A 14,456-nucleotide genomic window follows, 5' to 3' on the forward strand; every position below is an offset into this window, starting at 1 on the left:
GCCAGCGTAAAACCCGTGAGGTCACATACCTACAACTGGAAAACCGGGCACAGGGGTATGCCCGCAAGTGGACAGCTGGGGCCCAAACTAAAGTGGACATACGGGTCCAGTGCCCCAAGCTCAGGGACAGACCAAGCAGACCCAACCCGCAGAGGGTGGACTGGGTAAAAACCCAGTCGGAGGAGGGGCTACATTCCCAGGAAAGGGGGGCTGGCAACGTACCACCTGTGGATGCTCCAGGCTCCGGGTTTTTGGTTTACTGGGTGGGCGTGGGGCTGCCCCTCCGGAAAGAGTGCATTGTTTCCCTGGAGGTAGATGGGAGGAAGGTCACTGGGTACTGGGACATGGGCGCAGAGGTGACGCTGTCCCGGCCCGAGGTGGTGGCCTCAGATCGGATGGTGCCCGACACCTACCTGACCCTGATGGGCGTGAGCGGGACCCCATTCAATGTGCCCGTGGCAAGGTGCACCTGAAATGGGGGGCCAAGGAGGGCCCAAGGATGTGGGAGTACACCGATATTTGCCCACTGACGTGTTAATGGGAGGGGACCACAAGGACTGGCCTAATAACACCCAGAGTGCCCTGGTCGTGACTCGTAGTCAGAGTTGGCAAAGGGCACTGCACCCCGACAACGGGAAAGGTACTCGACCAGAGGTGCAGGACCCTAACCCAGGGAGCGGGAAACGCCCAGGGGCACGTTCAGAGAGGTTGCGACCTCAGACCCAGCCAGCAAAAGAGAGCCGGTCCCCATCCCTGTCCCAGCTGCTAAGTTCCAGGCCAAGTTGCAAAAAGATCCCTCCTTGCGGAAGCACAGGGACCGGGCTAACCTTAGTGCGGTACTGACATAAGGAAAGGTTGCAAAAAGAGGTTCCTGTGGGAGAAGGGGTTCCTGTAGCAAAACTGGGCTCCCCGAGGGAAAGTAAAGTCATGGGGAATCAGGAGGCAGCTGATGGTTCCCCAAAAGTTTCGTCACAAGCTGTTGTACCTGACCCATGACATCCCTCTCGCAGGGCACCAGAAAATCCGGCGCACCAGGCAAAGGCTGCTACAGAACTTTCACTGGCCTGGTGTCTTTATCCATGTCCGACAGTACTGCCAATCCTGTGACCCCTGCCAGAGGGTGGGAAAGGCCCGGAACAAGGGGAAAGCATCTTTAAGGCCTTTACCCATCATAGAAGAACCTTTCCAAAAGGTGACCATGGACATAGTGGGACCCCTCAGCAAGATGACCCGGTCAGGGAAGAAATACATCCTGCTGGTGGTGGATTTTGCCACTCGCTACCCCGAGGCGGTGGCCTTGCCCTCTATTGAAGCAGACACAGTGGCAAATGTGCTGCTGACAATTTTCAGCCAGGTGGGGTTCCCCAAGGAGGTCTTAACGGATCAGGGGTCCAACTTCATCTCTGCCCTGCTCCGGTTCTTATGGCAGAAACGTGGGGTCCAGCACAACCGGGCCTCAGTGTATCACCCCCAGTCCAACGGGCTGGTAGAAAGGTTCAACGAGACGCTAAAGATAATGCTAAAAACATTTATAAACCAGCACCCGCAGGATTGGAACAAGTACTTACCTCACCTGCTGTTCGCGTACAGGAAGGTACACCAGAAATCTACCGGGTTTTCACCTTTCAAACTGTTGTATGGAAGGCGGGTAAGGGGGCCCCTAGACCTAATGAGGGACAAATAGGAGGGAAAGGCCGCTCCCGAGGGAAAGTCAGTGGTGAAGTATGTCCTGACCTTCCAGAAAAGACTAGCCGAGCTCATGGGCCTGGCCAGGGAGAATCTGGCCCGAGCCCAGAGAAGGCAGAAGGTCTGGTATGATCACACGGCACAAACCTGTGCCTTCGCCACCGGGGATTAGGTGATGGTTCTCATCCCTATAAGAAGAAACAAACTCCAGGCCGCCTGAAAAGGGCCCTTCAAGGTTATCAAGCAACTGAATAAGATAAACTATGTGGTGGAGCTGTTAAACTTGGCACATCACCGTCGGGTGTACCACGTGAACATGATGAAACCATACTATAACAGGGGCAATGTGGTGTTGGCAGTGTGTGAACATTGGAAGGGGCAGGGGATGACCCCTTAGTAAATCTATTCCCTAAAACAAAAGCTGGTTCCCCCCTGAAGGCAATTCCCCTCTCTAATCAACTGATCCCGGGCCAGCACGTTAAAATCAGGGTGGTGCTGCATCTATACCGACAGCTGTTTTCCAACCAGCCTGGACACACTAATTTGACTGTCCAGCGGGTGAAGACCGGGTCACAATCCCCTATAAGATGCTCCCCTTTTCGGGTCACTGGTAAAACTGCCCAAAATCTTAAAAAAAAGGTCAGGAACATGCTGGCTTTGGGGGTGATCCAGCCATCTTTCAGCCCTTGGGCCTCGCCAGTGGTGCTGGTCCCCAAGAAGAATGGGTCAATCCGGTTCTGTGTGGACTATCAAAAGCTCAATGCCATCACCGTATCTGATGCCTCCCCTATGCCCAGGCCTAACGAGCTCCTAAACAAGCTGGAAGGTGCTCGGTACCTCACCAGTATGGATCTTACCAAAGGCTACTGGCAAGTGCCGCTGGACGCAGATGCCAGGCTGAAATCGGCCTTTATCACCCCTCTGGGGCTCTATAAGTTTCTAACCCTGCCCTTCGGCCTCAAGGAAGCGCCGGCCACCTTCCAGCGCCTGGTGGATCAGCTACTGTGGGAAATGGAATGTTTTGCCGTGGCGTATATTGACGACATCTGCGTCTTCAGCCAGACCTGGGAGAACCACATGTCCCAGGTTAAACAAGTCCTGAACCAACTCCAAAAGGCTGGGTTAACAGTAAAGGCTAAAAAGTGCAAGGTGGGAATGGCTAAAGTATCTTACCTGGGCCATCGGGTGGGAAGCAGCTGCCTAAAGCCGGAACCAGCCAAGGTAAAGGTAATCAAAAACTGGCCTGCTCCCCAAACCAAAAAGCAGGTCCAGGCCTTTATTGGAATGGCGGGGTACTATCAAAGGTTCGTGCCCCACTTTAGTGCCATAGCCGGCCCCATCACTAAACTGTGCAAAAAGGGAAAGCCAAACAAGGTAATCTGGACTAAGCAGTGCCAGGAGGCTTTCCGGGCACTGAAGGAGGCTCTGGTTAGTGGCCCATTTCTTGCAAACTCAAATTTTAACAAACCCTTTATGGTGTTCACCAATGCCTCAGACACGAAACTGGGGGCGGTGGTAATGCAAAAAAATAAAAAGGGAAAAAAACACCCCATCGTGTACCTAAGTAAAAAGCTGCTACCCCGGGAATAAAGCTACGCAGCCATCAAAAAGAAATGCCTGGCCATGGTGTGGGCCCTTAAGAAGCTAAAGTCATATCCCTTTGGGCAACACTTCACCGTGTACACCGACCACTCTCCCCTAACCTCGCTGCACCAAATAAAAGAAGCCAACGCCAAGCTCCTAAGGTGGAGCCTGCTCCTGCAGAACTATAACATAGACGTGGTCCATGTGAAGGGAAGTGCCAACCTAACAGCAAATGCGTTGTCCCAAAAAGGGGGCCCTGAACTTCCCCAGGTCACTGGGCAGAGTGACCCTGCTCAGTTCAGTCTCAAAGGGGGGAGAGATGTAATGCAGTAGGGACTGTCTGTGTGGGGAGTGGCAAACCAGGGAAGGACTTTAGGGGATGGACAATGCCAGGGCCTGTAACCTGAGCTAGGTAAGGGAGGGGAAAGGTCAACACCTTTTCACGGGAAGGGAACAAAGGAAGGGAGTGGCAAGAGGGAAGCAGTTTAAATTTGGGCTTGGGGCTCTGTGGGCGGAATTCAGGGTATCCTAGCTAGAATCCAAGCACCCTAAAAGCCCAGAAAAACTCAATGAAGGGGTCCTAACTGTGCCTGCAAGCTCTGCTGTAACCTGTGTTCCTGTTGTCCAATAAACCTTCTGTTTTACTGGCTGGCTAAAAGTCACTGTGGGTCCCAGAAAAAGGGGTGCAGGGCCGAACTCTCCCACACTCCGTAACACCCTCCCATTAACATATATGTGGGCAAATATCGATGTACCCCCACATCCTTGGGGCCCTCCTTGGCCCCCCACTTCAGGTGTACCCTTGCCACGGTTACCTTGAATGGGGTCCCGCCCATGCTCATCAGGGTCAGGTAGGTGTCGGGCACCATCCAATCTGAGGCCACCACTTCGGGCCGGGCCAGCGTCACCTCTGCGCCCGTGTCCCACTACCCAGTGACCTTCCTCCCATCTACCTCCAGGGAAACAATGCACTCTTTCCGGAGGGGCAGCCCCGCGCCCACCCGGTAAACCAAAAACCCGGAGCCTGGAGCATCCACAGGTGGTATGTTGCCAACCCCCCTTTCCTGGGAATGTAGCCCCTCCTCCGATTGGGTTTTTACCCAGTCCACCCTCTGCGGGTTGGGTCTGCTTGGTCTGTCCCTGAGCTTGGGGCACTGGGCCCGTATGTGACCTCGTTGGCCACAGCGATAGCAGCCCATATCTCGTGGGTCCCCTTGAGTGGGTCGGAGGGACCTGCCGTTGGATGTTCCCTTTTTGGGGGGGTTCTCCATAGGCCCCCTTTGGGAGGTCCCATGATGTCTCTCTCTCTGCGTTGAGGCAGGCCTGCTCCTTCGAGACTCCTCCCTGCCATCCCCTGCCCGACTGTCCACAAATTGGTCGGCCAGCTGACCTGCATGCTGCGGGTTCTCCGGCTTCTGGTTCATCAACCACAGCCTCAGGTCGGACGGGCACTGCTCGTACAGGTGCTCCAGTATGAATAGGTCAAGCAGGTCCTCTTTAGTTTGGGCCCCAGCTGTCCACTTGCGGGCATACCCCTGCGCCCGGTTGACCAGTTGTAGGTATGTGACCTCACGGGTTTTACGCTGGCTCCGGAACTTTTTCCGGTACATCTCAGGAGTCAGCCCAAACTCGCGGAGCAGGGCCTGTTTGAACAGTTCGTAGTCCCCTGCCTCCGCCCCTTTCAGTCGGCTGTACACCTCCACGGCTGTGGAGTCCAGTAAGGGGGTGAGAACTGCGATCCTGTCTGCAGGGTCAACCCTGTGCAGCTCGCAGGCATTCTCAAAGGCCGTCAGGAAGGTATCTATGTCCTCCCCCTCCTTACGCCGGGGCAGCAAGTGCTTATCAAAGCTCTTTGTAGGCTTGGGTCCCCCCTCACTCACCGCAGCCGGGGCCTCACTTCTCCTCAGCTGGGCCAAGTCCAGCTCATGTTTACGCTGTTTCTCCTTCTCTTCCCGCTCATGTTTACGCTGTTTCACCTTCTCCTCCAGCTGCTGTCTCTTTAACTTGAGCTCCTCCCGTTTCAGCTCCCTTTGATATTCCAGCCGCATCCGCTCCATGGATGCCGAGCGTTGCCGGGAGGATCCCCTGCTGGGGGGTGAGCGTCGCCGGGAGGATCCCCTGCTGGCCGGGGGTGTCACGGTGCCCTCGGTATACACTGGGCTCCTCCTCACCCTTCCCCTAGGCCTAGGAAGGCGGGGTTCTTGGGAAGCCCTCATCCACCGCCTGACCACTCCCAGCTGGGACAGACACTGCTGCCTGCGCTGAATCTGCCCGGCTGCTTCCCTCAGAGACAGGGCTCCGTTCATTCAAGCGATCTTCCTCCTCCAGCCGGGCAATCAGCTGGTCCTTGCTAAGCCACCCCGGACGCACCCCCTCTGCTTGCACAGCTCCACCAGGTCGCATTTGCGACGCTTGGCATACATCTTCCTGCTGGCCACTCACTGGCCGGGGTGCTCGCCGCTCCCCACGGTTTCCAGGGGGACCCCTAGTGCACCAGCCCTTCTTGAGGTCACCACCTCTCTACCAGGGTCGAGCTGTAGTCTCCTCCGCCCCTGGGACCGCTCGCTGCAATCCCCCGGGGGACCCTGTCTGTTACGGAGTGTGGGGGAGTCCGGCCCTGCACCCCTCTTCCTGGGACCCACAGTGACTCTCAGCCAGCCAGTAAAACGGAAGGTTTATTGGACAACAGGAACACAGGTTACAGCAGAGCTTGCAGGCACAGTCAGGACCCCTCAATCGAGTTCTTCTGGGCTTTCAGGGTGCTTGGATCCCAGATTAGGATACCCTGAATTCCGCCCACACAGCCCCAAGCCCAAACTCAAACTGCTTCCCTCTTGCCACTCCCTTCCTTTGTCCCCTTCCCGGGCAAAGGTGTTGACCTTTCCCCTCCTTTAACTAGCTCAGTTTACAGGCCCTGGCATCGTCCATCCCCTAAAGTCCTCCTCTGCTCTCCCATTCCCCACACAGACAGCCCCTACTGCATCACACTGTCACTGCAAAGTCCTTCTCACTGGGCACACACTCCCAGGGGTTAATCACCCCTTCGTTTTACTGCTCCCCAGTAACTTACTGCAGGAAGCGCCATCCACGGGGTGCAGTATATCCCACCTCTGCCACCAGTTGTCACGGAGTTTGGGGAGTCCGGCCCTGCACCCCTCTTCCTGTGACCCACAGTGACTCTTAGCGAGTCAGTAAAACAGAAGGTTTATTGGACAACAGGAACACAGGTTACAGCAGGGCTTGCAGGCACAGTCAGGACCCCTCCACCGAATCCTTCTGGGCTTTCAGGGTGCTTGGATCCTAGCTAGGATACCCTGAATTCCGCCCACACAGCCCCAAGCCAAACTCAAACTGCTCCCTCCTGCCACTCCCTTCCTTTGTCCCCTTCCCGGGCAAAGGTGTTGACCTTTCCCCTCCCTTACCTAGCTCAGGTTACAGGCTCTGGTATCGTCCATTCCCTAAAGTCCTCCCCTGCTCTCCCATTCCCCCACACAGACAGTCCCTACTGCATCACATATCTTCCTTCTCTTCTTTATGCAACTGAGTGAGAAATAACGCCATGGAGACTGATAACCAAACCAGAATGAAGGAATTCATCATAGTAGATGTCAAGGTTGATTCCCCACTATGGCACTTCGAGTGCAGAAGGTGGGGGCCGACAAGGACTCCAAAAATAATACCTGCCACTCCAGGCTGGTAATGGTGCCACCACCCAAGTGAAAATTGACTTTTGCCAATCCAGAAAAATCCCTCACTTGCGAAGATTTTTTTCTGAGGCCCTCCGTTTTACCACCTCTCCCTCGGGGTGATCTATGTGCTGACGCTTGTAGACTAGGTGGTGATCACAGCCTTGGTGTGTAGTGATGACCGCCTCTACAGTCCAATGTACTGATTTCTTTGCAACTTGTCGTTCTCAGGGACATGGTTCACCATGGTCACTCTTCCCAGAACAATGAAAGAAATAGCTTGATGTGCTGACATAAGATTCATCGGTGAGTGTTTCACTCAAACTTATTTCTATTTCTTCCTTGGGACCTCAGAATATATCCTGGTAGCCGTGATGTCCTTTGATAGATCCACAGCTATTTGCAAGCCTTTGCATTACCCCACCATCATGAATGGTCAATTGCCTCTTCAGTTGATTATTGGTACCTGGTTAGGAGCCTTTAAATCAGTTCTCTGCCCAATCATCCTGGTGTCCCATTTCCCATTCTGTGGCCCCAATGCCATTAACCATTTCTTCTGTGATATAAGATCCCTTTTTAAACTGGTTTGTACAGACACACACTTCATTGAATGGGTGAGCTCCCTATACACTTCCACTGTGGTGCTTAGCTCTTTACTCCTAACAACAGTGACCTACGTGCAGGGCGGGCTCTAGCCATTTCGCCACCCCAAGCATGGCGGCACTCCTCTGGGGACGCTCTGCTGCTCACCGGTCCCGCAGCTCTGGGATCTCCCGCAGGCGTCCCTGTGGAGGGTCTGCTGGTCCCGCGGCTTCGGTGGACCTCCAGCCGGAGCCGCCTGCAGCCCTCCCGGCAACCGGCAGAGCGCCCCCCACGGCATGCCTCCCCAAGCATGCACTTGGTGCTCTGGGGCCTGGAGCCGGCCCTGCCTACGTGTATGTCATCCCCACCATCTTACACATCCCATCTACCACCAGTCAGCAAAAGGCATCTTCCAACGGCGCAGCCCACATCGGTGGGGTCCATCTTCTACAGCTGTTCTATTTTCATGTACATATTACCCCCCAAAAAGCCACTTGTCGGGGTTGTACAAAGCAGCAGCCAGTCTTCATACAGAGATTACCCCTTTGCTAAACCTATTCATATACCACCTCGGGAATGAGAAAGTAAGAGAAACAAAGGGTAGGAATAAACCGTCAGTTTTCAGAATGGAGAGAGGTAAATAGTGGTGTCCCCCAGGGGTCTGTACTGGGACCAGTCATATTTAATATATTCATAAAGGACCTGGAAAAGGGGGTAAACAGCGAGGTGGCAACATTTGCAGATGGTCCAAAACCACTCAAGATAATTAAACCCCAGGCAGACTGCAAAGAACTACAAAAAGATCTCACAAAACTTGGTTGTTTGGCAACAAAATGGCAGATGAAATTTAATGTTGACAAATGCAAAGTAATGCACATTGGAAAACATAGTCCCAACTATACATATAAAATAATGGGGGTCTCAAATAGCTATTACCACTCAAGAGAGAGATCTTGGAGTCATTGCGAATAGATCTCTGAAAACATCCACTCAATGTGCAGTGGCATTCAAAAAAATCAACAGAATGTTGGGTATCATCAAGAAAGGGATAGATAATAAGACAGAAAATATCATGTTGCCTCTTTATAAATCAGTGTTACCCACAGCTTGAATACTGCCTGCAGAGGTGGGAAGTGAGATGAGGCCAGTTCCAGGGGAGATACTGTAGGAGAGGAAGCCAGGCAGCGATCACTGTGCATCTGTCGCACAGTAGTAAGTAGCTGTGTCTGCAGCTGTGAGCCCGTCTATCTTTAGCTTGCCAGTGGAGCCGCTGGTGGAGGGGGTGATCCGTCCTTTGAACTCATCGGCGATGTAGATGGGGTAACTTGGTCTAAAGGATGCTATCGGGACCAGATTTTTCCCCTGGGGAAGGCGCAACCATTGCATATGACGGTCATTAACATTATACCCAGAAACAGTGCAGTCCAGCGTAATGGAGTTTCCTGGCTCTGCCTCGGCAGAACTCGGCTGGGTTAAAGTGATAGCGGCCACCCAGCCTGTAAAAGATAGAGAACAGAGAAATTATTCTATCAGACCGGAGCAGGGGTCCCTCTAATATCCAAAATGCATGACAGAGAAAGGGGCAAGACACCCTGCTGTGGGCAGTCACAAAATGATCTGCCCAACAAAACTAAGTTTTCCCTTCAGCCCAAGGTCACAGATTGGGTTAAATACCAGAGCCTCGATCCAATGCTGTCATCAGTTCCTTAGACATACAACAAAAACCCAACACCCTACAAGAGTCTGCATTTCCCTGCTCACCTGACAGGCTGCACCATGAGATAATGCAAAGACAAAATAACAGCAGCATGACTGCCGCTGACCTTTGCTTTAGCACAGCTGCCTTGTGTCTGATATTCCCTTTGAAGCTACCACCCTAAATTCTTATATCCTTCAAGGAAGGCAAACGGTTCTGCATTTCAGAACCTTTGCATCTGCTTTCTGCCTTTCCCCGCCTACTCTCCACCCACCCTCTGACTAATAGTGTAGGATGCAGGAGATCTGCATTCAGGCTGGGATTTTTCAAAATTGCCTGAAGTTAGGCAACTCGCTACCCAACTCTCTTAGGCCCCCTTGAATAGCTCAGCTTCTGATACCTGTGCGGCCACATACTCAGCATGTGATGGGCACAGAGGAACTGCTGCAGTGGATCACTCCTGTCCATCTAGCTCAGTTATTCAACAGGAGCCAATACCAAATGCTTGAACAAAAGATGCAAGATTGACTCTAGCAGTGACCTATGGGATGCCTTAGCCACAGTGGAATTTTCTTCCCATCCACATTCAGTGAAAGGTTGACGTGCTTGCTCAAAACAGCATAGAGATCTCAACCAATTAACTGAGTCTTGTTTTTGCTTCGTTCCCCATCAAACAATGGTTTCCTGCCATTCATGGCTCTTGTGGGGATAAATACATTGTTTGTGATGGGCTCAGATATTACCTAGGTAGAAGCCACGGAAGATCCTAAACCGAAAGTTATCTTTGATGTTGGTCAAGCCACCTTTGCAAGCGTTGGCTATAAAATACAAATGTTTCATTGTCAGAAGTCTAAATGGTGAGGACTTCTGAACATGTACAGAGTAGGAACTTATTCTCCGAATACCAACAGTGGAGTTAGTGGGGGGTAGAGATTTTCCCTCCCTCACGCGTCAGTGTAAAGCAGAAGTCATTTCACTGCAGTTAATGGGCCCAAATTTTCTTTTTAATCAGTCTTGTGTAAAGCAGAAATAAGGTCATTGTACTCAGTGAGGCTGGATCATGTCTCATTCACCATGGTGTTAGGCAGGACTAACTCTGCTGGGGTCATGGGACTACTCTCCTTTGGCTACTCGTGTGTAAATTACGAGAGACTCCAGTGTGCACCCACTGTTACCGAGGGAAGAATCCGGAGCAATCGAGTAAAATACTACTGGACATGAGGAACGGGAACAGAATCTCACTCCCTGCTAGCATTGCCCTGCTTTGAGACAAAAATACAAACAATGTAGAGATTTATGGAGAGATCACGAGGTCATGTGTCTGTGTGCAGTGCTAATGAAGTCAGCATGGCTATACTGAATTACACCACCTGAGAATCTGCCTCTTTCCAATTCCTTCTTTCCAGCAAAGGAAACAGGCTAGATGGCAAAAAGTCTTTAGAACCTGATGATGCAAAGTAGGCACCTACTGTGGTTTTCAAAATAGGGTAAGGTCTGGCACCTAATTCTCATTGAAAATAATGGGACTTGGGCACCTAACCCACATTTTTTATATCTACTTACCTTTAAAAATAGGACCAGTGTTTTCGTGGAAGTCAGGCATATGTAGGGTGAAGACTCCTCAAACACACAAGACAATTCAAAGCTATTAATTGCAAGACAATTTTATTTTGGTAGGGTCTTCCATTCAAATTCTCGTTCCCTAAAATTGTACAGAGTATAACAATAGGATAGTAGCTCTTAAAATCATTTCCCTGTCTCCTAATATTTGTTAAGAAAGCAGCAGGCAATCGGGAAACCACAGACTTTCAGCTGGAATTTAAAATGAAAGTGAAAGACCATGTGGTTTCCTCAGATGACCAGAGCTGCAGGTGCAACTAAGAGCTGCTGGATCTCTGTCCTTCAGAGCTCTGCTGCCATCATTTGCTCAATGGCCGGTATAGCCACTGCTGTCTCATTCCCCTACCTGTGTTAACAACTCCAGTCATTTCTCCGCATGCTCTCACTTCCCGACCCTTTCCTGCTTCCGCGTGGTCACTACGAATAGACTTCTCTATCTCATTCCTCGAGTTCTGCTGCCCGCTGGAAACCACTGCACCAAGGAATTCATGTTCACTCTCCACCATTGCAGACTGGTGGCAGATTAGAACTGGAGTCAAGATCACCTCTCTCCCTGTCCAGAATTGTCACCAACATCAGATACATATACAGCAGCTCAAAAGACACGCTGTGGCTCAGACAAAGGTTTGTTACAGAAATGCCTGCGATGTGTGTCACGCAGAGAGACAAAATGTTCTCAGAATGGTTTTTCTGGCTTCAGAAGTCTGTGACTCTGTCCTCCAAGCTCCTTAAAGCATGAGTTTTCCAGCTAAACATTTCTTCTGGATGCACAACCCACTGGGTGGATTGATCTCACGTAAGGGTTCTTTCTGCCATTCAGATCCATGGGTCACTATTCTTAGCATTTTTGTAACACCTGAAGGGTTCCAACAAAGATCAGGCTTCCTGTGTGTCATATGCTGCCCCTACACGCCACAGGAGACAGGCCTTGCACCCAAGAGGTTTCACTCTAAACAGACAAGCCAGACAAAGAGAGTCACTTGCTTCACTTCACATTGGTTCTGTTCTAGACTGTGACACTGATCTACAAATTCTCCCGATTCCCACTCTGGTGGCCTAACCTGCAACGATGCTGCTTCCTGGTCACAAGTTGATTTGAAAGATGCACGTTGAAATTGCAGAGACCAAAGCCACAAATCTCTGGGTAAAATTCTACATTTGGAGAGGCAGCAGAACAAGGCCTGTTCCCCAAGGAACCTCTACTCTGAGCACTGGTGTGAGAGCCCAGTGGTGCTTGGCCCCTCCACTGGCCTTAAGCCAGGGGTGAAGTTCATGCAAAGAGAAAAATGTGTTAAGTGAGAGGAGGCCAGTTCCACAAGGGATATTGTAGGAGAGGAAGCCAGGCAGCGACTACTGTGCATGGCTGGCATAGTATGAAGTAGCTGTGTCTGCCGCAGAGAGTCTGTCTCTCTTTAGCTAGTCAGTGACACCGCTGGTGAATGAGGTAACCTGTCCTTTGAACTCATCCACGAAGTAGGTGGTGTAACCTGTTCTGAAGGCTGCTAGCCAGACCTGACCTTTCCCAGGGCCTTGTCAGATCTAGCTCAAATGGTGGTCATTGAAGTTATACCCAGATGACACAGTCCAGGGGAAGGGAACTGCCTGGCTCTGCCTGGGCAGAACACCGCTTGGTTAAAGTGATCGTGGCCCTTCAACCTGTAAAAGAAACAAAACACGGATACTGTTATATCACATACAACCAGGAGGTTAGTCTAATCTGCAACAGACATTTCAGAGGCAGATGCATGGGCAATTAGAAAATAACCAGCCGATGTGACACCCTTTAGCTTAGGATTGGCCCATTAATGTCATCAGTTCCAGGTATATATGAGGGGATAAAACTCAACACCTTGCAAGAGGCTGAATCTTGCTGCTTACCTGAGAGGATGCACCACGCGATAACACAAAAACAATGTACCAACTGCATAACTGCTGACAACTTTTCCTCTTGTGCAATGGGTTGGTGCCAGCAATTTCCTCTGAAGCTACAAGCCAGTTATCACCCTAAGTTACTATATCCTCCTAGGCAGGCAAATGTTTTTGCATTTCAGAAATTTCCCTTTTCCCTCTCGGCTTTCCTTTCTCCCCTCCAGCCACCCATTTGTTTGTGGTTAAAAAAAGTCTTTAGGCTGGGAGCTTCCAAAGCTGCCTAAAGAAGTGAGGTCCCTAACACCCTTTGAAATCCATTGGGTACTCCCTTAGGCACCTTTGAAAACCTCTATTACCAGCACTGCTATGTACTCAAGGTGTCACTGGAACAGAGGGAGTGCTCTAATGAATCAGACCTGTCCATTCAACCAACACAGGCCAATAGAAAATGCTCAAAAAGAAGGTGCAAGACAGACCATAGTAGTTAAGGAATAACCTATCCACAGGGGAATTTTCTTCTAAACTCTGATGAATAAGAGGGTGTCACGGAGTCACCGGGCGATGCTCTGGAACTGCTCCCCACCAAGCCAGGCAGGACTTTGGGGAGCCTTCTCTCCCTTGGAGCAGACTTGTTTAGGGCAAGAAGCTCACACGTCTTCACCTCCTGGGTCTCTCCTTGGAGCATTCAGCATCCTCTGTCCCTCCATGCGCTTCCCACAGTGAGCCCACCTCAGTGGGGTCCTGGGGAAGCCCCCTGGTCCTGCACCCCCACTTTACAGTTAGACGAGACTCTTAGCCAGCTAGTATCACAGAGGTTTATTTGATGACAGGAACAGGGTCTAAAACAGAGCTTGTAGATACAGCGAACCAGACCCCTCGGCCGGGTCCATTCTGAGGGTTAGTGAGCCAGACCCCCACATCTGCCCTCAGCCAGCTTCAGACTAACAACCCCTTCCAGCCCCTCCTCTCTGCTTAGCCCCTTTCCCGGGCCAGGAGACTACCTGATCTTTTTGTCTCCAACACCTTCGGCTGGCACCTTTGCAGAGGAGGGGCCCAGGCCATCAATTGCTAGGAGATAGAGTGCCAGGCATTTAGGTGCACTGGCCCTTGCTTTGCCAGATACTTAAGAACTGCCATGGGGACACTGAGGCACCAACACAGTATTCAGAGAAAACATTAAGAACATTCCCAGTTCGTCACAGAGGGTGGCTTGTTCACAAGGACAATCTACTCATTCTTAACTCCCTATTTCAGGCACAAACTACAGACAGTGATGGCTTCCTACCACTCATGGTTTCTGGGTCTATACATTGATTAATGCTGGTGGGGCGTTCAGATACGAGTGTGACAGAGCCCATCGGAGATTCTAAAGATAAAATTCTCTTTGGACTTAGTTGAACCATATAAGTTCCAAATTAAAAGTCTGATAATTAACAAAAAAGTTTATCTGTAAAAGTTTTCTAAACTATGAGGATTTCTTATTACACTGAAAGTGACTTACACTTTGAGTAGTCTCAATGGAGTTAACTGGCCCGACCCTCCTCATTCACTCATAAGACCCCAGCCACACTGGGTCAGACCACTAGTCCATCTAGCCCAGTGTCCTATCTTCTGATAGTGGCCAATGCCAGGTGCCCCAGAGGGAATGAACGTAACAAGCAATCACCAAAAAATCCATCTCCTGTAGCCCATTTCCAGCTTCTGGCAAACCGAGGCCAGGAGTAAGTCCCCTG

The 14,456-nt window shown here is 51.2% G+C and overlaps 1 gene segment (V, D, J or C); it reads right to left on the bottom strand.

Moving 5' to 3' along the window:
- Positions 1–8,647: 8,647 nt before the first annotated feature.
- LOC115642365 lies at positions 8,648–9,440 on the bottom strand. The segment is given in 2 exon segments: positions 8,648–9,034; positions 9,300–9,440. Coding segments are annotated over 2 exon segments (357 nt in total).
- Positions 9,441–14,456: the final 5,016 nt, after the last annotated feature.

Source organism: Gopherus evgoodei, unplaced genomic scaffold (assembly GCF_007399415.2).
Source record: "Gopherus evgoodei ecotype Sinaloan lineage unplaced genomic scaffold, rGopEvg1_v1.p scaffold_39_arrow_ctg1, whole genome shotgun sequence".
In the NCBI taxonomy this organism is placed as follows: domain Eukaryota; kingdom Metazoa; phylum Chordata; order Testudines; family Testudinidae; genus Gopherus; species Gopherus evgoodei.